The sequence below is a fragment of the Scyliorhinus torazame genome, unplaced genomic scaffold (genome assembly GCF_047496885.1).
Source record: "Scyliorhinus torazame isolate Kashiwa2021f unplaced genomic scaffold, sScyTor2.1 scaffold_446, whole genome shotgun sequence".
Classification (NCBI taxonomy): Eukaryota; Metazoa; Chordata; class Chondrichthyes; order Carcharhiniformes; family Scyliorhinidae; genus Scyliorhinus; species Scyliorhinus torazame.
In genome coordinates, this window is record NW_027308173.1 from 143,342 (window position 1) to 167,140 (window position 23,799).

General features: G+C 43.5%; 1 protein-coding gene across 1 annotated transcript in view; it reads right to left on the reverse strand.

The window, feature by feature from the left end:
• LOC140406298 (histone deacetylase 4-like) overlaps positions 1–22,393 on the reverse strand; it is a gene marked incomplete at its 3' end in the record, with an annotated part of 165,034 nt that extends 142,641 nt beyond the window's left edge. The window contains exons 1-4 of the mRNA XM_072494411.1: positions 22,327–22,393; positions 12,430–12,546; positions 10,058–10,213; positions 6,787–6,907 (exon numbers count right to left, since the gene is read on the reverse strand). Coding sequence (XP_072350512.1) covers positions 6,787–6,907; positions 10,058–10,213; positions 12,430–12,546; positions 22,327–22,393 — 461 coding nt within the window. The remainder of the gene's footprint in view (positions 1–6,786; positions 6,908–10,057; positions 10,214–12,429; positions 12,547–22,326) is intronic.
• Between the last annotated feature and the right edge of the window lie 1,406 nt (positions 22,394–23,799).

Below are 23,799 nucleotides of genomic sequence, written 5' to 3' on the forward strand. Positions count from 1 at the left end.
CCTGTATACATCTCCAAGGCACAAGTCAGAGTGCAATGAAATACTTTCCCCTTGTCTGGATGAGTGCAACTCCTGCAACACTCGAGAGGCTTGACACCATTCAGGACAAAATAATTCACTTGACTGACACTATATCCACCACCTAAACCATTCACTCCCTCCACCACCAATGCACAGTGGCAGCAGTTTGTACCGTCTACAAGAGTCAGAAACTCACCAAGGCTTTTTTGACAGCACCTTCCAAATCTGTGAAGGCAAAGGGCATCAGATGCATGGGAACACCATCACCTGCAAGTTCCCCTCGAAGCATCCACACACCATCGCTGTTCCTTCACTGTAGCTGCATCAAAATTCTGAAACTCGCTGCCTAACAGCATTGTGGGTCTACCTACTTCACATGGATTGCAGCGGTTCAAGAAAACGGCTACAATCAGCTTTCAACAGCAGTTAGGGATCGGTAATAAATTATGGCTCTGCTGATGAAGTTCATATCCTCTGAACAAATAAGAAAAACTAAAACTGTCCCCGACTTGGGATTATTGGGAGTAGGAGGAATACGAGGGCAAAGGGGAGAGAAAAGATAACCAAAATTCACTTCCTGATCATCTTTCTGCTGCACCTAGAAAGCACAAACATGTCGATGTTGACAAAATGGGACTTATCATTAATGTCTTGTACAGTTCAATAGCTTGCGAAAACTCAGTTGCCTGGGATCACAGAAGAACAGCAATCACTTTTGGCGTATGGACGAATGAATGGTATAATGAGATCACATTCAAATAAGAAAGAGGCGAGGAACTTAAGAAAATTTAAAAAAATAATGTGAAGAATCAAAAGTCCCAGGTTCAAGAAATGAACAAGGCTGAAAATTGGGGAAGAAGTGAAGGCAAGGGTAAATTAAGGAGTCAGGTAACTCCAAGATTAGGTTGATGAAGTCTAAAGGTAAAGTCCATACTACAGTACATATGACAATCAAAGAACAGCAACACAGGAAACAGGCCTCATGTGCTGTCCTCTACAGCGTAAAGGCGTTAGTATAAGATTTAAGGCAGGAGGAAAGATTTATGATGATAAAACAAACTGAAAACAGATGAGTGCTCTTTATTCCTAAGCAATAAAATGTTCGCCCTCTCCACAAACAGGGAAAATTAATTGGCATACAAATATACAGATAGCACAGCTGGAAATCTTAGTTGGTAACTAGAATCAGAGAATTTACAGTGCAGAAGCCGGCCATTCGGCCCATGGAAAGAGCTCCCCAGTTAAGCCCACACCTCCACCCGACCCCCGTAACCCCTAACCTTTTTGGACAATAAGGAAAATTCAGCACGGCCAATCCATCCTAACCTGCACATCCCTGGACCCCGGGAGGAAACTGGAGCACCCGGAGGAAACCCACACAGACTATTTTTAATATTGTATTAGGTTGGATCCTAAAAGGAAGGTTAAAAAGAGAGTAAGAGATAGGAGAGATTATTTACATGTAATTATGTGATCCAGTGTGTAAAGGGAGCTTGTCTCAGAATATCACATGCATCTTAATATGGCCTACCTGTGAATATTATCTGCTGGAATTGCAAAACTGAGGAATCACCCTTCTGAATAGTAATTCTACGCAATATTTTTTAAATTCATTCACAGGATGTGGGCAACCCTGGCAAAACCAGCACTAATAGCTCTTGTAAAATAAGTGATTTGCTAAACCATTTCAGAGGGCAATTAAGAGTCAACCACACTGCTGTCACGTACAAGACAGACCAGGTAATGGTAGAAGATTTCCTTCTGTAGAGGACATTAATCAGATGGGTGTTTATAAAGCCTGGCATTACATGGCTGCCATTACTCTTACCAGCTTTCACATTTATTTAACAAATTCAAAGCTGCATGGCACGAACTGAACCTAGGCCATTAGTCCAGGCCATGGGATTACTAGTTCAGTAACACAACAACAATGCTACTATTACTTGTAATTTGGGTTTTGATTTATTTGTGCTGATCAAGCAATAGGGCAGTTCTTTTGGGGAACAAAGCCGATTTATTCCACAGTTACTGTCACACTTAAGTTTAAGTTAAATACAAGGAAAGGCTCCTGTTTAACTTGTTCTAACATTGTCCCCTATTGGATCAGTGAATTTTACATTTCTCCTGAGTCGTCCTTCTGGATTGTGTGTCAAATTATTGATTTAGGATGAATTATGGTCTGTGCCTTCATTATGTTTCAGGATTTTTTCAAAAACCTTATGCTCACTGCAGCAAAAAAACCTTTCACAAGCAGGTGGAGTTTGTGAGCCCACTTTGCGCCATGAATAGGATAACTTGCCCAGAAAGAACATTCCAGCTGTGGTATGGACTTCTGGATATCACATAGAATGCCAACCATAGTCTTAACTTCTTTATAATAGAAACAATACAGCACAGTACGTGGACATTCATCCTATTCTCCCCTTGATGGCTCTTTGAAAGAGCTGCTAATTTAGTTCAACTCCCCTGCTCTTTCCCTGTAGCTGTGCAAAACCTTTCCTTTCCAAGTAAATATTCAATTGTCTTTTGAAAGTTATGACTGAATCTCCTTCCACCACCCTTTCAACAATGCATTTTAGATCGTAAGAACTCACTGTGTAAAAAAAAACAAAGATACCTTGCCAGAATAATGCATATGTATTAAAACTATTTAACAGCAAGCTCATTAACAGTTAAAATAATGCTCCGGAGCAACAAAGGGCTATGACGTCTGAGCTTCAGGGCAGTATAACTGGGGGATACCCCAAAGATAAACACCACCCCCAACCCCGCAAGCCAATCCCAGGTAAGGACTGCATGGCAATTGCCTGGGAAGCTCAAATGGGAAATATCCCAAAATGCTATTTGATATAAATCGTAACTTTGGATGGTTCTGACTGTGTTACATCAATAGTTACCCAGAAACGTTAGAAGAAATAAAACCACTTCTGGGTAACTATTGTAATGATCTGCCCCAGACCCCCCACCAGACTATAACCCTCCCCATCACATCCTTTGGTGCCCAGAGTTGGGAACCATAGTCACAATGGGGTCAAAATATTTAATATAGGCTTAGAAAAAACTCGTGGCTTTTGTACTCTGCCTCTATTTATAAAGCCCATCGAAAACTCAAGTTTCACTATGATACACTTTTACAAGCACGGCTTTGTCAGACAATTACACACAACTCAGGCATTCATATTATGCAACTAGTTCCTCTTCTTTGAACTTGGCCCTATGCAATATCCCACTGCATCACCCAAAGATTTGAACTTCACAAATGCCTCAAACAACAATCCCATGTACAAATGTGAAAATCTTGAGCTAACAGTGACGTATTCTATTGGTTTCACCTCCAAGTTTAAAAATGGCAAAATCTTCCAGTAAACTAGTAGCAACCAATTAGCCTGCAATAATTTCCATCCATGCAACTGGGCTTTGTTAACAAATAAATTGCATTGAGTGACAAATATTTTCTCAATTTAAGTTGAAACTAACCACACTTACAAATGCCCAGCAACCAGCATATCAAAGGGGAGCAAAAGTTGTGAAAAATAAACAAAACGCTGGAAATATTCAGCAGGCCAGGCAGCATCTCTGGAATGAGAAACAGAGTAATTGTTGCAGGCCAATGATCTGCATTGATTACGACGAAGAGTCATTAACCTCTGTTTCTCTCTGCACAGATGCTGCCAGATGTGGTAAGCATTTCCAACGCTTCCTGTTTCTACTGGAACAAAAATAATCCCTTTTGCCAGCCCTTCAAATAGCAATCAGACTTCTTGTGAGTCTCTCATTCCCCTTCAGCAAGAAAGCCAGCAGCAACTGCTTGAGATCTGGTTTGATTAAATATAATTTTTTTAAAAAAGCTAAGGTATGAAGAAAACAAACAACTTGCAGAGCCGAAACAATTAATGTCAAAATAATAAATTGATCATTAAAAAAGAATTAATAAAAATCTCAATTAAAAAGTGGCACTCAACAACTAATAAAACCTTCTTTGTCCTTTCACTTCAGAAACAGAACTAGAGAGAGAGACAGACTAGGCCCCAGGTCCGTATCACTAGGGAATGGGAAGGGGACTGGGGCCAAACTAAGGAGCTGAATTCATATGCTATGTGCGTGTGTCTCTCAGGAGTTGCTATTTTTAAAAATAAATTTAGAGTACCCAATTCATTTTTCTTCCCAATTAAGGGGCAATTTAGTGAGGCCAATCCACCTAGCTTGCACATCTTTTGGGTTGTGGGGGCGAAACCCACGCAAACACGGGGAGAATGTGCAAACTCCACACAGACAGTGACCCAGAGCCGGGATCGAACCTGGGACGTCGGCGCCGTGAGGCCACAGTGCTAACTCACTGCGCCACCGTGCTGCCCCGTCTCAGGAGTTGCTGATGTGAAGTGGTAATTGTGTTACTCGGGAAGAGGTCAGGCGGGAAGCGCCTTCATTGGGTAATGGGGAGGTAGATAAAGAAAACGTAGAGGCACCTTACACTCCAGCAGCCTCCAGCAAGAGAAGAAAGCAGGACATGAGTCGAACAAAAGTCCACGAGGAGGTAGACACGTAAAGGAGGGACTGGGGAATCTAGCTTGTTCGACTGAGCCAATGACGCTGCTGTTCAGATCAGTAACCATTGGCCAAGTAGTCTTTCAATTTGGATGGGCATGCATTAGATTGGCTGCTTTGGACACTGACCAAATGATAGGGCACTAAGCAAATGAGCCCAGCCCCACTCCCCTGCTTGAGAGCATGGGCTCCAGTGATTAGTACTGTCTGGAACCCCCTCTCCCGGGCCCTGCTGCTAATATTCTTGCAAACAGCTTGGTTTAGTGACTGAGCAACCAGAAAAATGAGATTAATTTACTAAATGGTCCACCAATCAACATATGTTAAGATTTTGCCAAATGTTGATGATTGACTTAAATTCGGAATAAAGGGATAAACAAAGAAAATTGAATTAGGACGGGTAATATTTATTGAAAATACTTTATGACCTCACCAGTACTATGTTTGGTCAACAGGGAAAAAACAACTCCGTTAGATATACAGTTGGAAGTTTTATTGAAACAAAATAGAGATTAATCTCAGTTAAAATTATTAACATAAATTCTCAAATTTTCCCAGTGTTGTTAACACAACAGACGTACAGCAGGAACTAGATACAACAGTGCTAAATTCATTTCATAAAGTGGTGTGTGCCTTCACAGCTAGCCTTTCTAGACTTTCATTTAGGGTTAATTTGAAGTCAGCTTTTAGGGCGCATCAATGGCATACTGACCCACTGCATCACACTGATATATTCCTGATATTTATGAACTTAAAATTGCATTAAAAGGTCTGTTTAATATGAAAAGATAATTTGTACATAACATCAATCTCCAGCCATTCCGACTTCATATGCAGTATTTGCGATCAGTTACGCAAATCGAGACTTGGCCTAATGTCACACGAGGCAATATCAAAATAGGCAATAAACTGTCATTCTTTTGCCGAACACTCATCCGTCAAAGCGATGGGAGAATCTATAATATTAATCTAAGTTATAGATGCTAATGAATATCACGGGCATGAATAAGATCATCTCAATCACTGTAGTACCCAAACCTATGTGCCTCAGGGTCCAGGCTTTAATACAAGTATTAGCAGACCGTTAACCTTCAACATTGCTTCTATTGCAGAGATCATTTTTCTTGTAATTGAAACAGAAACCCAATAAATCAGAATTCAAAATGGGTTAACGTGACTCACAGTAACAACTTAAAACATAAATATAACCATTATACCTTCAAAAATGATCAGATTTGACATTGGGGTATCATAATAGCTTGGTAAATTCATACTGGCAAGTATTACTTTATATTAGTAACTAAGTGCGATTCAGTCTTCCAAACAAATGCGAAATCGGAACAGTCAATTATTTTTGGACCAAACTGTAATGCCATCTTCCTAATAATCTTTAATTGTTCCATTAGGCACTAGATCATATATGACCTCATGATGCAACCCCAGCCTGTCAAATCGTCTTAAAATTTCATCTTGCCTTATACCAGAAGTCTTTCTTCACCCACATCTCTATTACCACAAACTCTTGTGAGCACTAAACACTACCTGACAGCTTCTGAAAAGTTCAGATCATTACAATTTTATAGACTACTGACATGGGGCATTCCCCAGCAGTCACTACTGTTTTCAGACACAGGAAGAAAGTTTGAAAGTGAGTTTTTAAAGTGGAGTTTCCCACTTACCTGCTTTTTCCTCATTCTGCTCTTAATCCCAGTCCTAAGACTAGTTGTCTACATGGTATGGCCATCACTGGTCATAATGTGCTAGATTTGCCAACATGAGGCATTATTAAATCACTTGTGCTATCCAAGAATATGTAGATCAGTAAAGAAAAAAAAAGGAAAAGAAAACAGACAAAAAAGCCAAAAGAGAGCGTACTGAAGAAAGAGTACATATGTCCCAATTCTGAACTCCCTCCTCAGTCTCTATGTCCTGAAACTGCCACTCCTCTGGCACCCCAAACTCTTTCCTCGCGAGAAGTTCACAAAATAAAGTGCCAGAGAAGGCAAGGAAGAAAGAATGAGAGAAAAAGGGGCAATATTTATGAAGGGAGAGGATGTGCATTTTGTATAAGGCAAATAGAAATTTTACTTGTGTTGATTCTTCAGTAACTTGATTTGGAGATCTTTCATTCAGATGGGTCTTTGCAGACCAGATATGTGGCTGGCCAAAACAGTCACTGAACACATTATCACATTATTGCAGCTAATCAGTTATACTTACCCGTACCAAAACCTTGGGTCATTTGGAATGGAATGGTTTATTGCCCGATGTGCTGCAGCTTTCTTTTTATTTAGGACAAACTCTTGAAGTCTCAACTTTACTTCTGTGCTTGCTACTGCACCTAAGAAACACAAAGTTCCAGGTTATCACAGGAATCAAGCATTTAAGAACAAGGCAGATTACATAGTAAATTTTCTCCAATAAAATAGGTGCTTTAGTTTATTTCACAAAAGTGAGTGATACTCTGCAGCTCAACAGCCATCATGTTCAATCCACACAATAGGCTCAATACGCGAGATTCACACAATCATCAAGCTCATCTCCTCCCATGTGAAAAAGGTTACTGCTTGATTGAGAGCAGACTGGTGCACAGGAAAGTAGAATTTGTATGAAGAGAGTTAGGCTTCCAACACTCCACTTCTGCTCTACTCTGTGGAATGTCATCAAACTGCATGTGCCGCAGTACGGTGGCACAGTGATTAGCACTGCTGCCTCACAGCACTGTGGTCCCAGGTTCGATCCCGGCTCCGGGTCACTGTCCGTGTAGAGTTTGCACATTCTCCCCGTGTTTGTTTGGGTTTCGCCCCCACAATCCAAAGATGTGCAGGATAAGTGGATTGGCCATGCTAAATTGCCCCTTAATTGGAAAAAATGAATTGGGTACTCTACATTTATTTTTAAAAACTGCATGTGCCAATGACTTTTGCAGCAGAGACCTCAAATTGAAAACACTATTCAGGAAGGTACTCACTGAAAATAGCTCGGCATTGAGGTCCACACTCCATGATGTGACAATTGTTAGGTTTAGCATATTTGGAGACAAAATATAGATTCTCAATTCTATACTTTTCCATACGACAGGCTTGGCCTTGTTCACAGAATGCATCACCAGCCATGGGAGCAGCCATGTCCTGGAGCAGGTTGTCCTGCATTCGCAATGAGAACCTGCCTCTGGATAAATGACTGAATAAGCTGCAGCAAGAAACACCAACAGGCAGAATAGTATTGGCTACTGCTAGCTCACACAGTGAACCATCTGGATCCACACACAACTGTGTGGAGTGAAATTGCAACCAGGTTATCAATAATAGACCAACTTTACTCCTTTAGGTATGGATCAGGTAAAATTGCCGTAGTAGAGACAATGCACAGTGCCATAATATGGGTAAGCATAATGTACAATAGTACATCAGCACAATAATATTCAGAGTCCACACAGCCAATTGAAAAAAAAATAGAAACATTATGGGGGCGATTCTCCGATATTGAGGCCAAGTGTTCGCGCCGTCGTGAACGCCGTCGCGTTTCACGATGGCGCAAACAGGGCCCGAACATGACCTATTCTGGCCCCCACAGGTGGCCAGCACGGCGCTGGAGCGGTTCACGCCCAAATGGGCACCGCGCCAACCCACGCATGCGCAGTTAGGGCAGCCCAATCCTGTGCATGCGCAGTTGGGCAACGCCATCCTGCGCATGCGTGGGGAACGTCTTATGCACGCCGGCCCCTCACCAACATGGAGCCGGTCTTCTGGGGCCGCGCACGGAATCGTGGTGTGATTCGCGCAGCGGCCCGACGATTCTCACAGCCGGTGGGGGGTGGGGATAGCGCCCTATATGTTAAAACAGGAGTCCTTGAATTGTGGTTCCTGACTCCCGTAACCCAGTAACCCCCACTTAACCTTTTTGGACACTAAGGTCAATTTAGCATGGCCAATCCACCTAACCCGCACATCTTTGGACTGTGGGAGGAAACCGGAGCAGCCGGAGGAAATTCACGCAGACACGGGGCGAACGTGCAGACTCCGCACAGACAAGTGACACAGCCGGGAATTGAACCTGGGACCCTGGAGCTGCGAAGCAACTGTGCTAACCACTATGCTACCGTGCTGCCCTATTGAAATTGAAACATATATTAAAGGAGTAGTGGCAGAATGGATATGAAATAGGATAAGAAACTGAAGGTGAACAACTGTTTATTAGACGAGAGGAAAGGATACAGTGGAGTCCTCCAACAGTAGGACCACTGCTCTTTTTGATATACATCAACGACCTGGAAATCCAGAAAACAATGTTTCAAGGAGACACAGATTAGTGGAAATTGGCAGACACATGGCGTATAAAATTTAATGCAGAAGAATGTGAAGTGATGCATCCAAAAAAAATAATGAGAAGCAATATAAATTAATTGGCTAAATGTTAAACATGATGCAGGAACAGAGAGCAAACATTTTTTTTTTTTTTTTTTAAGGTGGCCAGCCAAGTTGGGACAGTTATGAAAAAATACATATAGGATCCTAGATTTGTAGATCAAGGGACAAAAGTAAAGTGATGACAAACCTTTATAAATAACTGGTTATGTCACAACTAAATAGGGTGTTCACTTAGTCATAGAATTTACAGTGCAGAAGGAGGCCATTCGGCCCATCGAGTGGACACCAGCCCCTGAAAGAGCACCCTACCTAAGCCCACACCTCTACCCTATCCCCGTAACCCAGCAACCCCACCTAACCGTTGGATACTACGGGGAAATTTAGTATGACCAATCCACCTAACCCGCATATCTTTGGACTGTGGGAGGAAACTGGAGCACTCGGAGGAAACCCACGCAGACACGGGGAGAATGTGCAGACTCCGCACAGACAGTGAACCAAGCTGGGAATCGAACCCGTGTCCCTGGTGTTGTGAAACAACAGTGCTAAGCATTGCGTTAACATGCTGCCCTTAAAGGCGCCCACTTCAGGACATTAGGGGCAAAATTGACCCACAAAATGGCAACGTGTCAGGTTCTGACTGAAAACAGGCATGCTTCTCCCCTGAAACACAGCCAGGTTTTCCCTCAAGATCATCTGACACCTTGTCAAAAAAGAAAACGGGGGGGGGGGGGGGGGGCGCGTGTTTTGTGCCGTCACTCTGTCAGGGCGGTGCCTGAGAGGCGGCAAGCCGTTTTTAAAGGCCGCCCTAATCTCAAGGTGCAGTTAAAGCCTCTCCCCACGCCGTGCCCGCCCCTCCACACCCCGTCCTCCTTACAACCTTGATCCAAAAATGGACAAAAGAGCTGCTTTCCAGAGGTGAGGGTAGAGTTTCTGACCATGAGATCATGGCAGCATTTGATGGATTGTGGCCTCAAGGAGTCCTAGGAAAACTGAAGACAATGGGAATCAGGGGCAAAATTTTCCACTGGCTGAGGTCATAACTAGCATTAAGGAAGATAGTCTCAACCCAGCAACATTATCCTGAAGAACTCTCACAGCAATGTCCTGGATCTAACTACCTTCAGCTACTTCATCAAAGTCCTTACCCCCAATATTAAGGTCAGAAATAGGTACATTCCCTGTCGATTGCACAATGCCCAGTTTGATTTGCAAATCCTCAAAGAGTTGTGATGAGTTGTTACAGGCCTGAAACGTTAACCCTGGCCCGGATTTTCCTAGAGTCATGGAGAATTCACACCCCACCAAAAAAGTGTCAGGACCCTGGATCCATAGGTCCTGCTCCCATATCCACAACTTCTAAGGGAAAGGGTTTGGGATTTGATTCTTAAATCCCAATTGGGCCATTTGAATTCAATGCTGAGTTCAAACAATTCCCCATTTTCGTTGAACATCCCTTAGTATGTGACTTACGATTTAAGAGGAGAAGCAAATGCTCATAAAAGGCAGATAAGGTCTTTGGAACTGTAAAGCTATCAAATTATTGAAATGCTCTGCCCTTTAAATTTAAAAAAACAGCCTGCTGTGTCTCCCAGTTGAAAGAAATTGGTGCTTGCAGTTTCAATAGCTGTTTGTTGACATAAACTCAAGGGCTGTCATCATAATATTATCACAGCCTGAAAGCATCCCACAACTTATCGTAGTGGGTACCTGTTGGTTTACTGTTTGATTGACAGCTCCACGTATGTAAGGGAATGGCTGTCTTTGATGTGGGGCTATGACTACGGATGTTTGTTTTTTAAAATAAGGAATTAAGTGTTTACGTGGATTTAAATGCATTAAAAACTAGGAGGAGTGGGTCATTCGGCCCTTTAAGCCTGCTCTGCCATTCATTATCATGGGTGATCGTCCAACTCAGAAAGCTGTTCCTACCTTCCCCCATATCCTTTGATTCCTTTGAGCTATATGTAACTCCTTCTTGAAAACATACAATGTTTTAGCCTCAACTATTTTGTGGTAGCAAATTCCACAGGTTCATCACTCTCTGGATGAAGGAATTTCTCATTTCAGTCCTAAATGCTCGACCCGTATCCTCAGACTAGAATCCTGGTTCTAGATACCTCTGTCATCCAAAACATCTTACCTGTATCTACCCCATTTTGTCCTGTTAGAATTTTATAGGTTTCTATGAGATCCACTCCCAGCCCTCAATTTTTCTAACTCCAGCGAATTTAATCCTACAATCTCTCCTCATACGTCAGTCCTGCCATCCCAGGAATCAGTCTGGTGAATCTTCTCTGCACGCCCTCTATAGCAAGAGCATCCTTCCTCAACTAGTGAGACCAAAATGCACACAATATTCCAGATGTGGTCTCACCAGGGCCCTGTATAATTGCAGCAATCTTCTTGCTATGAAGGCCAACATACCATTTGCCTTCTTTACCGTCTTCTGCACTTGCATGCTTACTTGTAGCGATTGGTGTACAAGAACACCCAGGTCTCATTATACATTCCCCTCTCTCAATCTAAAGCCATTCAGATAATAATCTGCCTTCCTGTTTTTGCTACCAAGGTGGATAACCTCACATTATCCACATTATATTGCTTTTGCCATGCATTTGCCCACTCACTCAACTTGTCCAAATCACACTGAAGCATCTTTACATCCTCCTCACAGCTCACCCACCCACCGAGCTTTGTGCTATCTGCAAATTTGGAGATATTACATTTAGTTCCCTCATCTAAATCATTAAAATATATATATATATATATATATATATATAGTGAATAGGTGGGGTGCTAGCATATTTATCAATTTGTATTTTTTTAATATAAAGTCTGTAATAAATACTTAGAACTTTATTTTATTTAATCTCAGCATACTGCCCATAGTGGATATTGCATGAGTTGGCATGAAGGGTGCAAGGGCACAGGTTGACATCTTGGTACTAAGTTGGCCTACAGGCTAAAAGGGGCCATGGAGATTTGTGAAGCGCATAGGTTGGTATGGGGTTATAAGGGGACATGGAGTTGAACAGAGGGGCATGGAGAATAGAGGGACCATTGGAGTTGGGTGGGGATGTGGGTTGGCATGCATTGTCATGGATGGATCACTAGGACTGGGTGGGAGTGTGGTGAGGTGTGAGGGCTGGCTATTCAACCATACAACTAGATGAATTCCCAATGCACCAAGGCGGGCCTTAACCACTTTGGTACTCGGCGGCTCCTGTGGCTCCCTTCAAACCATTTGCATAGGTTAGCCGACTCCAGCATGCACCCACACGCTGGACCATCATTGAATTCTCCCATCTGTATCCTTGGGCTCATCAATGATCAGAAACTGATTTGGATCAGCCATATAAATACTGTGGCCACAAGAGCAGATCAGAGGCTGGAAATCCTGTGGCGAGTAACTCACCTCCTGACTCCTGAAAGTTTGTCCATCATCTACAGGACACAAGTCAGGAACGCAATGGAATACTTGGCCACTTACCTGAAAGAATGTAGTTCCAACAATATTTAAGCAGCTCAACACCACCCAGGACAAAACAATCTGCTTGGTTGGCACCCCATTTACCACCTTTAACATTTATTCCCTCCAACAAGGTGCCTAGAGGTAGCAGTGTGCACCATCAACAAGATGCATTGTAGAATTCATCAAGGTTCCTTCAACAGCCCGCAACCACTAATGCCTAGAAGAACAAGGACAGCAGGTGCATGGAAAGAAGGTCACCTGCAAGTCACACAACACCCTGATTTAGATAAAAGCAAATTATTGCGGATGCTGGAATCTGAAACAAAAACAGAAAATACTGGATAATCTCAGCCGGTCTGGCAGCATCTGTGGAGAGAGAAGAGAGGTAATATTTCAAGACTGGATGACTCTTTGTCAAAGCTGGTCAACCCCGATTTGGAAATCTCTTAACATTCCTTCAGTGTGGCTGGGTAAAATGCCTAGAGCTTCCCTAACAGCACTGTGGGTGTACCTATCCCATATGGACAGCAGCAGTTCAAGATGAGAACTCACCACCACCTTCAAGGACAATGATGGGTAGAGAATAAATGCTAGTGATGGCCCCATCCCATGAACAAATAAAAAAACACATGTTTGGCTGCAGGGGGACCAGTGAGGAATCCCAGTTGGGGCAAACTTGATGCCAACCACACTCATCCCAAACAATCTTCAAATCAGGACATTCTAATTTATATATTGAAGAGAACCAATACCTGGTTTACATCTGGGAGTTGTACTAAGTAAAATACATCTGCTTGTCCAGTTGTAGAAAAATATTAAAAGTCTGTATCTTTATTAAGACACAGCCACTTCACATAATGGACTTTTGAGGTTACTGTAGCTGATATGGTGCCTCAGTTAAAACATTCCTATTTTTTGGACATCCAAAATCTAGATAACAAAGAACAAAGAAAAGTACAGCACAGGAACAGGCCCTTCGGCCCTCCAAGCCTGCACCAACCATGCTGCCCGTCTAAACTAAAATCTTCTACACTTCTGGGGTTCGTATCCCTTTATTCCGATCCTATTAAGACCATAAGACATAGGAGCGGAAGGCCATTCGGCCCATCGAGTCCACTCCACCATTCAATCATGGCTGATTTCAATTCCATTTACCCGCTCTCTCTCCATAGCCCTTAATTCCTTGAGAAATCAAGAATTTATCAGCTTCTGTCTTAAAGGCACTCAACGTCCCGGCCTCCACCTCCCTTTGTGGCAATGAATTCCACAGACCCACCACTCTCTGGCTGAAGAAATTTCTCCTCATCTCTGTTCTAAAGCGACTCCCTTTTATTCTAAGGTTGTGCCCCCGGGTCCTAGTCTCCCCTGCTAATGGAAACAACTTCCCTACGTCCACCCTATCTAAGCCATTCATTATCTTGTAAGATATCATGAAGATGCCCCTTAAATGTCACTATCTTGAGGGTTCTACCATTCACTGTATATTCCCTACCTGTATTAGGCCTTCCAAAATGCATTACCTCACATTTGTCCGGATTAAACTCCATCTGCCATCTCTCCGCCCAAGTCTACAAACGATCTAAATCCAACTGTATCTTCTGACAGTCCTCATCGCTATCCGCAATTCCACCAACCTTTGTGTCGTCCGCAAACTTACTAATCGGACCAGTTACATTTTCCTCCAAATCATTTATATATACTACGAACAGCAAAGGTCCCAGCACTGATCCCTGCGGAACACCACTGGTCACAGCCCTCCAATTAGAAAAGCACCCTTCCATTACTACTTTCTGACTTCTATGACCAAGCCAGTTCTGTATCCATCTTGCCAGCTCATCTCTGATCCTGTGTGACTTCACCTTTTGTACCAGTCTGCCATGAGGGACCTTGTCAAAGGCCTTACTGAAGTCCATATAAACAACATTCATTGCCCGACCTGCATCAATCATCTTTGTGACCTCCTTGAAAAACTCTATCAAGTTAGTGAGACATGACCTCCCCTTCACAAAACCATGCTGCCTCTCGCTAATACGTCCACTTGCTTCCAAATGGGAGCAGATCCTGTCTCGAAGAATTCTCTCCAGTAATTTCCCTACCATTGACGTAAGGCTCACCAGCCTGTAGTTCCCTTGATTATCCTTGCTACCCTTCTTAAACAAAGGAACAACATTGGCGATTCTCCAGTCCTCCAGGACATCACCTGAAGACAGTGAGGATCCAAAGATTTCTATCAAGGCCTCAGCAATTTCCTCTCTTGCCTCCTTCAGTATTCTGGGGTAGATCCCATCAGGCCCTGGGGACTTATCCACCTTAATATTTTTCAAGACGCTCAACACCTCGTCTTTTTGGATCTCAATGTGACCCAGGCTATCTACACACCCTTCTCCAGACTCAACATCCACCAATTCGTTCTCTTTGGTGAATACTGATGCAAAGTATTCATTTAGTACCTCGCCCATTTCCTCTGGCTCCACACATTGATTCCCACCCGTATCCTTCAGTGGGCCAACCCTTTCCCTGGCTACCCTCTTGCTTTTTATGTATGTGTAAAAAGCCTTGGGACTTTCCTTAACCTTATTCGCCAATGTCTTTTCGTGACCCCTTTTAGCGCTCCTGACTCCTTGCTTAAGTTCCTTCCTACTTTCCTTATATTCCACACAGGCTTTGTCTGTTCCCAGCCTTCTAGCCATGACAAATGCCTCCTTTTTCCTTTTGACAAGGCCTATAATATCTCTCGTTATCCAAAGTTCCTGAAATTTGCCATATTTATCCTTCTTCCTCACAGGAACATGCCGGTCTTGAATTCCTTTCAACTGACATTTGAAAGCCGCCCACATGTCAGATGTTGATTTACCCTCAAACATCTGCCCCCAATCTAGGTTCTTCAGTTCCCGCCTAATATTATTATAATTCGCCTTCCCCCAATTTAGCACATTTACCCTCGGACCACTCTCATCCTTGTCCACCAGCACTTTAAAACTTACTGAATTGTGGTCACTGTTCCCGAAATGCTCCCCTACTGAAGCTTCTACCACCTGGCTGGGCTCATTCCCCAATACCAGGTCCAGTGCAGCCCCTTCCCTAGTTGGACTATCTATATATTGTTTTAAGAAGATCTCCTATTTTTCCCCCGCTTTTAGCATATCTTACTTGCTGCACCCATGCTGTTTGAAGTTCCCTATTGCTCATAACCACAAGCTTTCTTGTAGCTTTACTGAGATACAACCTCTGCTTGCTCCTTCATCTATGTTAAAATGGGAGTAATTGTTGCAATTTAGAAAAACAAAATTCTGGAGGAAATTTGCAATATTTCTCTTTAATTACTGCTTAGGAAATCTGCAAACCATTTGTGTGTTGTGTTGCACAGTTTTACTTCCAGAAGAACTTTTAATTAAATCTAAAATAAACTCCTAGTTTTCCACAAATTTTATATGTGCTCCATGGATAGATATCATTTTCAGGAAATCAGACCCCAAGTTTTTAAACATAATCTAATTTATTTACTGTGTTCAGAGATGTGAGAGAATGCCTCACCGAAAAGTTTGGAGTTTTGATACAGATCATATGAATACTCATGCTTGTTTCAAGTGCCTCAACCACTTCCGATTCTCAAGGTTTGTTCCAAGTTTAGTCTGCACTGGAAGGGAAAGATCAGCCCCATGACTAACTTTGACACAACTGCACAAAACTAGGCAAACTGGTTTGCTATATTTAGATAAAAGGAAACATCTTGTTCAATTCTGAAATATTTTGTTAAAAGAGGAAATATCCTACTGATAGAAACTATCTAGTTTCTATTCTTTTTTTTTAGTATTTCTGTCTTCAGGCATATGCGCAATCTGGGAAGTTTAGACTATGGACGAAAGAACTCAAAAGTCTGGTAGTGATGGGGATGAAACATTCTTATCACATGATGACCTTCTTGAAGTTATTTTTTATCTCATTCAGAATATGAAAATTCATGTTGAACAGCCCATGCCATTAATCTCCAACCCTGATCATCTGTCACACTGATCACTCATCCAGTCACTTATTCTCTCCTACTGCTTGATGATGTACATTTCTCTCACTATTACATTTTCTCTCAGTATTACATTTTTAAACAGCTTAAACCTCTCCTGCACACCATATTTTCTTCTGTATTTCTTATGCTGGCTATTCTTCCAGTGACAGTGAGCACCAATTATTATTATTATGGTTGAGACTATTTTACATGTACCAATGAACTGTTCAACTCTTTCACTGATGCTAATAATAGCTGGGCAGCCTCTCCTGCATTCTACCACCTATCCCACTGGAAAGTTGAGGAGATGATAGAGGTAACAATGAAGGCAAAGCATGAAGCATGAGTAACTAAAGAGCTTTAGTGGAAAGAGTACAAAGATAGGCAAAGATAGGAAAAGGGCCCAACGTTGGAATTGTTAAAGCAATATAAGTGGATTCTTTACATTTCTAGAAGCTCATCATGTAGATCGAGGCCGCTATCCTTTGGATTTAATGCTCATTTTATTAAAAAATTGAAGGCACCAGGAGGAAAATAAGTTATCATAATAGAGATACAGTAATATTTGTCCCCCTAAATAACAGATGAGACATTGCAATAAGCCACTCAATGCGTCTTTATTTAGTTAAGGATGGTTAAGCTCCCCATCCCTGTGGGATACATGGATGCGAAAGAATAAAGCTTTGTCTTTCTGACAAGGAATCATATTACCCTGCAACCATACATATTCTGGCATTTCCTTTATAAAACCTTCGGAAAGCAGCATGCAGCAGTAGCTGGCTGGCACAAATTTCTGCCAGTGTTTTACAGATAAAATTCGGATGGGTTTTGACATTAAAGTAAATAGATAATTGGAATCATAAAAGCAGCATCAAAAATATTTCAATAGCTATTCTAACAGTTTAGGTCCCAAGTCACTTCACAGTGTAGAAGCAAATACACAGCAGTAGTATGAGTTAGGATATGATCAAAAGCAGGCAGAACAATTTTGAAGAGGCTTTTATTCGCACTTGGAAGATTGCGTACAATTCTGGTCGCCACACTACCTGAAGGATGTGGAGGCTTTGGAGAGAGTGCAGAGGAGGTTTACTAGGATATTGTCTGGCCTGGAGGGTGTTAGCTATGTGGAGGGGCTGAATATACTCGGACTGTTTTCATTAGAAAGACGGCGGTTGAGGGGTGACCTGATAGAAGTCTACAAGATTATAAGAGGCATGGATAGAGTGGATGGGCAGGCACTCTTTCCCATGGTGGAGGGGTCAGTCACCAGGGGGCATAGATTTAAGGTCCATGGGGCAAAGTTTAGAGGAGATGTGTGGGGCAGGTTTTTACACAGAGGGTGGTGAGTGCCTGGAACACGTTGCCAGTGGAGGTTGTGGAAGCAGATACATTAACGGCGTTCAAAAGGCATCTTGACAAACACACGGATGGGATGGATATAGAGGGATACGGCACAAGGAAGTGGTGAGGGTTTTGGCAAAGGTTGGTATAATGACCGGTACAGGCTTGGAAGGTCGAAGGGCCTGTTCCTGTGCAGTATTGTTCTTTGTTCTTTAAAGGCAGGAAGGAAAATTGCAAGAGACCTTTAAGAGGGAGTTATGGAGATTAGGTCTCAGGCAGCTAATTACTTTGCTTTCAGTGGTAGAGTGGAGGAAGGGAGCGCATGGTTTATTATTTGGAGGAATGGAAGGCACAGAGTGGAATCTTGTGATCTCCACGATGGCAGATCTGATGGTAGGGGCATTTATCAGGTGGGAGGGTGACTGATTGGGACCTTGACAACTTCCCACATCCACCCCAATTAATGCCCACTTCAGGGCCTTATCAGACTACTGCTAGTATTAACCTGGTTGGGTGGCTGGGTTCCTTTATTCAATGCACTCAGTGCTTCGAGGAGCCTGTCATTCCGGAGGCTCAACATCCCCTCCCCTTCCTTCCAACCCCCTCTTCCACCATCACTCATCTCCATCCTGGGATTCAGCAATGATACTAGATCCCAGATGGGTTCTGTATGGGCATAGACCATTATCTTCCCTCGTGACCTCTCATTGGCTGGATGTTCTTGGTGGGCAAGGTTTCTGCCTTGGGGTCCTTGATCCTGGGGGAAGGCCTGACATTGGCTTGTTAAGTTCCTGAGTGGAACAAGATGTGGCAGGCACAATGTTGTGGCATGTGGAAGCTAACAATGTTACTGGATGAGAGTTGTGATTTGAAGCTTAGTTGTAGGTCAATAGGAGAATTAAGTTATGCTCCAAGTTGTGAAACCTACATGACAGGACGTGAGCCGTGGCTGGAGTCACTGTGGTGCATCCAGGAGGCTGACAGCTATGTGGACTCTGTGCCCCTATGATAAGGGACTCAAGGGGCACAGATAGATGCTTTTGTGGAAGAGATTCCTGTATAGTATGTTGCCTCCCTGGTGCCAGGGTCAAGGATGTCTCTGAACAAACACAAGACATCCTGAACGGGGAGGGTGAACAGCCAGAGGTCGTAGTACACATAGGTACTAACGACATAGGCAGGAAGAGTGATGAGGTCCTGCAGAAGGAGTTCAGGGAGTTAGGCAATAAGCTAAAAAGCAAGACCTCTAGGGTTGTAATCTCAGGATTACTCCCTGTGCCACGTGCCAGTGGGGCTAGAAATAGGAGGATAGTGCAGCTAAATACATGGCTAAATTGGTGGTGTAGAAGGGAGGGTTTCAGATTTCTGGATCACTGGGATCTCTTCCAGGGCAGGTGTGACCTGTACAAGAAGGACGGGTTGCATCTAAACTAGAGGGGCACCAATATCCTGGCTGAGAGGTTTGCTAGAGTCACTCGGGAAGATTTAAACTAGTATGGCAAGAGGATGGGAACCAGAACACTAGCTTAGAAGGTGTAATAACTGAAGGGGAAATAGAGAACAAAAATAAGAGAACAACATCACCCAGTCTGCTCAAATGCAATGGTTTGAAGTGTATTTGTTTCAATGCCAGAAGTATAGCGGGTAAGGCAGATGAACGTAGAGCACTTATAGTACTTGGAATTACGATGTATTGGATATAACAGAAACATGGTTAAAGAAAGGGCAGGATTGGCAGCTGAACATTGGACGATATAGATGCTTCAAGAGACATAGAGGGGGATGTAAACAAAGTGGGGAAGAAGCGTTACTGGTTAAGGATAATATTATAGCCGTACTGCGGGAGGACACCTTGGAGGGCTCCTACAATGAGGCAATCTGGGTAGAGCTCAGGAACAGGAAGGGGGCAATCACAATGTTGGGCGTTTATTACAGGCCCCCCAACTGCCAGCGAGAGATAGAGGAGCAGATAGGTAGAGAGATTTTGGATAGGTGCAAAAATAACAGGGTTACTGTGGTAGGGGATTTTAATTTCCCCTACACTGACTGGGACTCACTTAGTGCTAGGGGTTTGGATGGGGCAGAGTTTGTAAGGTGTATCCAGGAAGACTTCTTGATGCAATATGTAGATAGTCCAAATAGGGAAGGGGCAGTACTGGAACTGGTATTGGGGAATGAGCCTGGACAGGTGGCTGAGGGATCAGTCGGGAAACATTTTAGGAGTAGTGGCCACAATTCCGTATGATTTAGGGTACTTTTCGACAGGGATGAAGGTAACACTCGCATTAAGGTGCTAAACTGGGGAAAGGCAAATTACAATAACATTAGACAGGAATTGAAGAATTTAGATTCGGTGCGGCTGTTGGATACTAAATCAACATCGGACATGTGGGAGTCTTTCATGCGACAGCTGATCAGGATTCAGGAAAGAATTCCTGAGAGAACGAAGGATAAGTATGGGAAGTTTAGGGAGCCTTGGATAACGAGGGATATTGTGAACCTCGTCAAAAAGAAAAAGGAGATTTTTGTACGGTCTAGAAGGGTGGGGGCAGTCGAAACCCTTGTGGGCTATAAAGAAAGTAGGAAGCTACTGAAGCGGGAAATTAGGAGGGCTAGGAGTGGTCATGAAAAGTCCTTGGCAAGTAGGATTAAGGTGAATCCCAAAGCTTTTTATTCATATGTAAAAAGCAAGAGGGTGGCCAGGGAAAGGATTGGACCACTTATGGACAGTGGGGGGAATCCATGTGTTGAGCTAGAGGAAATGGGCGAGGTACTAAATGAGTACTTTGCATCAGTGTTCATCAAAGAAAGGGACTTTGTGGAAGATCTTCGGTAGGGTGTGTGAACAGTCTGGACCATGTTAACATCGAAAAGGAGGAGGTATTGGATCTTTTAAAAGATATTAAGGTTGATAAGTCTCCTGGGCGGGATGGAATTTTAAAAAATAAATTTAGAGTACCCAATTATTTTTTTTCCAATTAAGGGGCAATTTAGTGTGGCCAATCCACCTACTCTGCATATTTTTGGATTGTGGGGGTGAAATCCACGCAGACATGAGGAGAAAGTGCAAACTCCACACAGACAGTGTCCAGGGCCGGGATCGAACCCAAGTCCTTAGCGCCATAGGCAGCAATGTGGTGGGATGGAATTTACCCCAGAATACGGAGGGAAGCAAGGGAGGAAATTGCTTGGGCTTTGACTGACATCTTTGTATCCTCATTGGCTACAGGTGAGATCCCAGAGGACTGGAAAACAGCTAATGTGGTATCGCTGTTTAAGAAAGGTAGCAGGGATAATCCTGGAAACTATAGGCCAGTGAGCCTCACGTCGGTAGTAGGTAAACTATTGGAGAGAATTGTCAGGGATAGGATTTATACCTAGTTGGAAACAAATGGACCTCATAAGTGATAGACAGCATGGTTTTGTGAAGGAGACTAACTTGATCGAGTTTTTTGAGGGGGTGACAAAGATGTTTGCTGAGGGGAGGGCGGCGGACTTCAGTAAAGCCTTTGACAAGGTGCCTCATGGCAGACTGGTACAAAAGGTGAAGTCACACAGGATCAGAGGTGAGGTGGTAAGATGGATACAGAACTGGCTCGGTCACAGAAGGTAAAGGGTGGCAGTAGAAGGGCGTTTTTCTGAATGGAAGGTGTGACTAGTGGTGTTCCACAGGCATCTGTGCTTGGGTCTCTGTAGTGTACATAAATGATTTGGATGAAAATATAGGTGGTCTGATTAGTAGTCAGAGAGATCTGGGCCTGCAGGTCCTCAGATCTTTGAAGGTGGCAACACAAGTGGGCAAGGTAGTCAAGAAAGCATACGGAATGCTTGCTCTCACTGGATGGGGCATGGAGTATAAAAACTGGCAAGTCATGCTACAGTTGTATAGAGCGTTGGTAATGCCGCAATTGGAATATTGCGCACAATTCTGGTCGCCACACTACCAGAAGGATGTGGAGGGGGTTCAGAGGAGGTTTACCAGGATATTGTCTGATGTGGAGTGTGTTAGCTATGTGGAGAGGCTGAATAGACTCGGACTGTTTTCATTCGAAAGATGGATGTTATGGGGTGACCTGATGGAGGTCTACAACATTATGTAGGCAAGGATAGAGCGGATGGGCAGGCACTCTTTATCAGGGTGGAGAGGTTAGTCACCAGAGGGCATAGGTTTAAGGTCCGTGGGGCAAAGTTAGAGGAGATGCCAGAGACAGGTTTTTTTACACAGAGGGTGGTAGGGTGGTGAGTGCCTGGAACACGCTATCAGGGGAGGTTGTGGAAGCAGATACATTAACAGCAATCAAAAGGCATCTTGACAAACACATGGATAGGATGGGTATAGAGGGATACGCACAAGGAAGTGCTGAGGGTTTAGGCAAAGGTTGGTATCATGACCGGTACAGGTTTGGAGGGCCGAAGGGCCTGTTCCTGTGCTGTATTGTTCTTTGGTAGCACATTCAAAGAGATGGTCACATTGCAGCTTAGGAGCCTGGAGGCAGAAAGGGAATGGGTGATTGCCAGGCAGTTCAAGAAATCTATGCAGGTAGTGCAGGAGGCCCCTGGGTCCCACTCACCAATGGGTTTTCCATTTTGGATATTGGTGAGGGCGTTGATTCCTTGGAGGAGTGCAATCAGAGCCATGTTTTTGGCATCTCAGGTGGCTCTGCTGTACAGGAATGTAGATAGAAGTGGGGAACATTTGGATTAAGTTTATTGTCACATGTACTGAGGTGCAGTGAAACATATTGTTCTGCGTACAGTCCATACATGAAAAACATTGGACATAAGATAGTTACACATTATAAATACATCGACACAGACATTGGTTGAAGCATAGAGAGTGTAGTACTGCTCAGTTGAGAAGATGCATGGAGAGATCAGTTCAGTCCATAAGAGGTCATTAAGGAGTCTGGTAACAGCGGGGAAGAAGCTGTTTTTGAATCGGTTAGTGCATGTTCTCAGATTTTTGTATCTCTTGCCCGATGGAAGAGGTTGGAAGAGTGAGTAAGCCAGGTGGGAGGGTTCTTTGATTATGCTGCCTGCTTTCCCCAGGTAGCGGGAAGTGTAGACAGAGTCAATGGATGGGAGGCGGGTTTGCGTGATGGACTAGGCTGTGTTCACGACTCCCTGTAGTTTCTTGCGGTCTTGTGCCGAGCAGTTGCCATACCAGGTTGTGATGCAACCATATAGGATGCTTTCTATGGTGCATTTGGAAAAAAATTAGTAAGAGTCAATGTGGGCATGCCGAATTTCCTTAGTTTCCTGAGGAAGTATAGGCGCTGTTCTGCTTTCTTGGTTGTAGCATTGACATGGGTGGACCAGGACAGATTTTCTTTTTATCAATTTAGAGTACCCAATTCATTTTTCCAATTAAGGGGCAATTTACCGTGGCCAATCCACTTACCCTGCACATCTTTGGGTTGTGGGGTGAAATCCATGCAAACACGGGCAGAATGTGCAACCTCCACATGGGCAGTGACTCAGACCTGGGTTCGAACCTGGAACCTCGGCACCCTGAGGCAGCAGTGCTAACCATTGCGCCACTGTGTTGCCCGGGTGCACCAGGACAGATTGTTGGTGATGTGCACACTTAGGAATTTGAAGCTGAAAATCATCTCCACTTCGGCACCACTGATGCAGACAGGGATGTGTATGATACTTCGCAGCAGTAGTGATTGGAGATTCATTGGTTAGGGGAAGAGACAGGCATTTTTGTGGTGGCAGATGTGACTCTAGGCTGGTATGTTGTCTTCCTGGTGTTATGGTCAAGGATATCACAGAATGGCTGCAGAACATTCTCCTGGGGGAGGGTGATCAGCCAGAGGTCAGTTGGAACCAATGACTTAAGTAGTAAAGGGGAAGAGCTGTTTTTCGGGAGCTAGCAAGGAGATTGAAAAGCAGGACCTCTAAAGCAGTACTCTCAGGATTAATCGTAGTCCCACATGCAAACCAGTATAGAAACAGGAGAATTGAGCGGTTTAACATATGGCTGGAAGCTGGTGTAGGAGTGCCGCATCAGATTTGAGGACCAGTTCTAGGAAAGATGG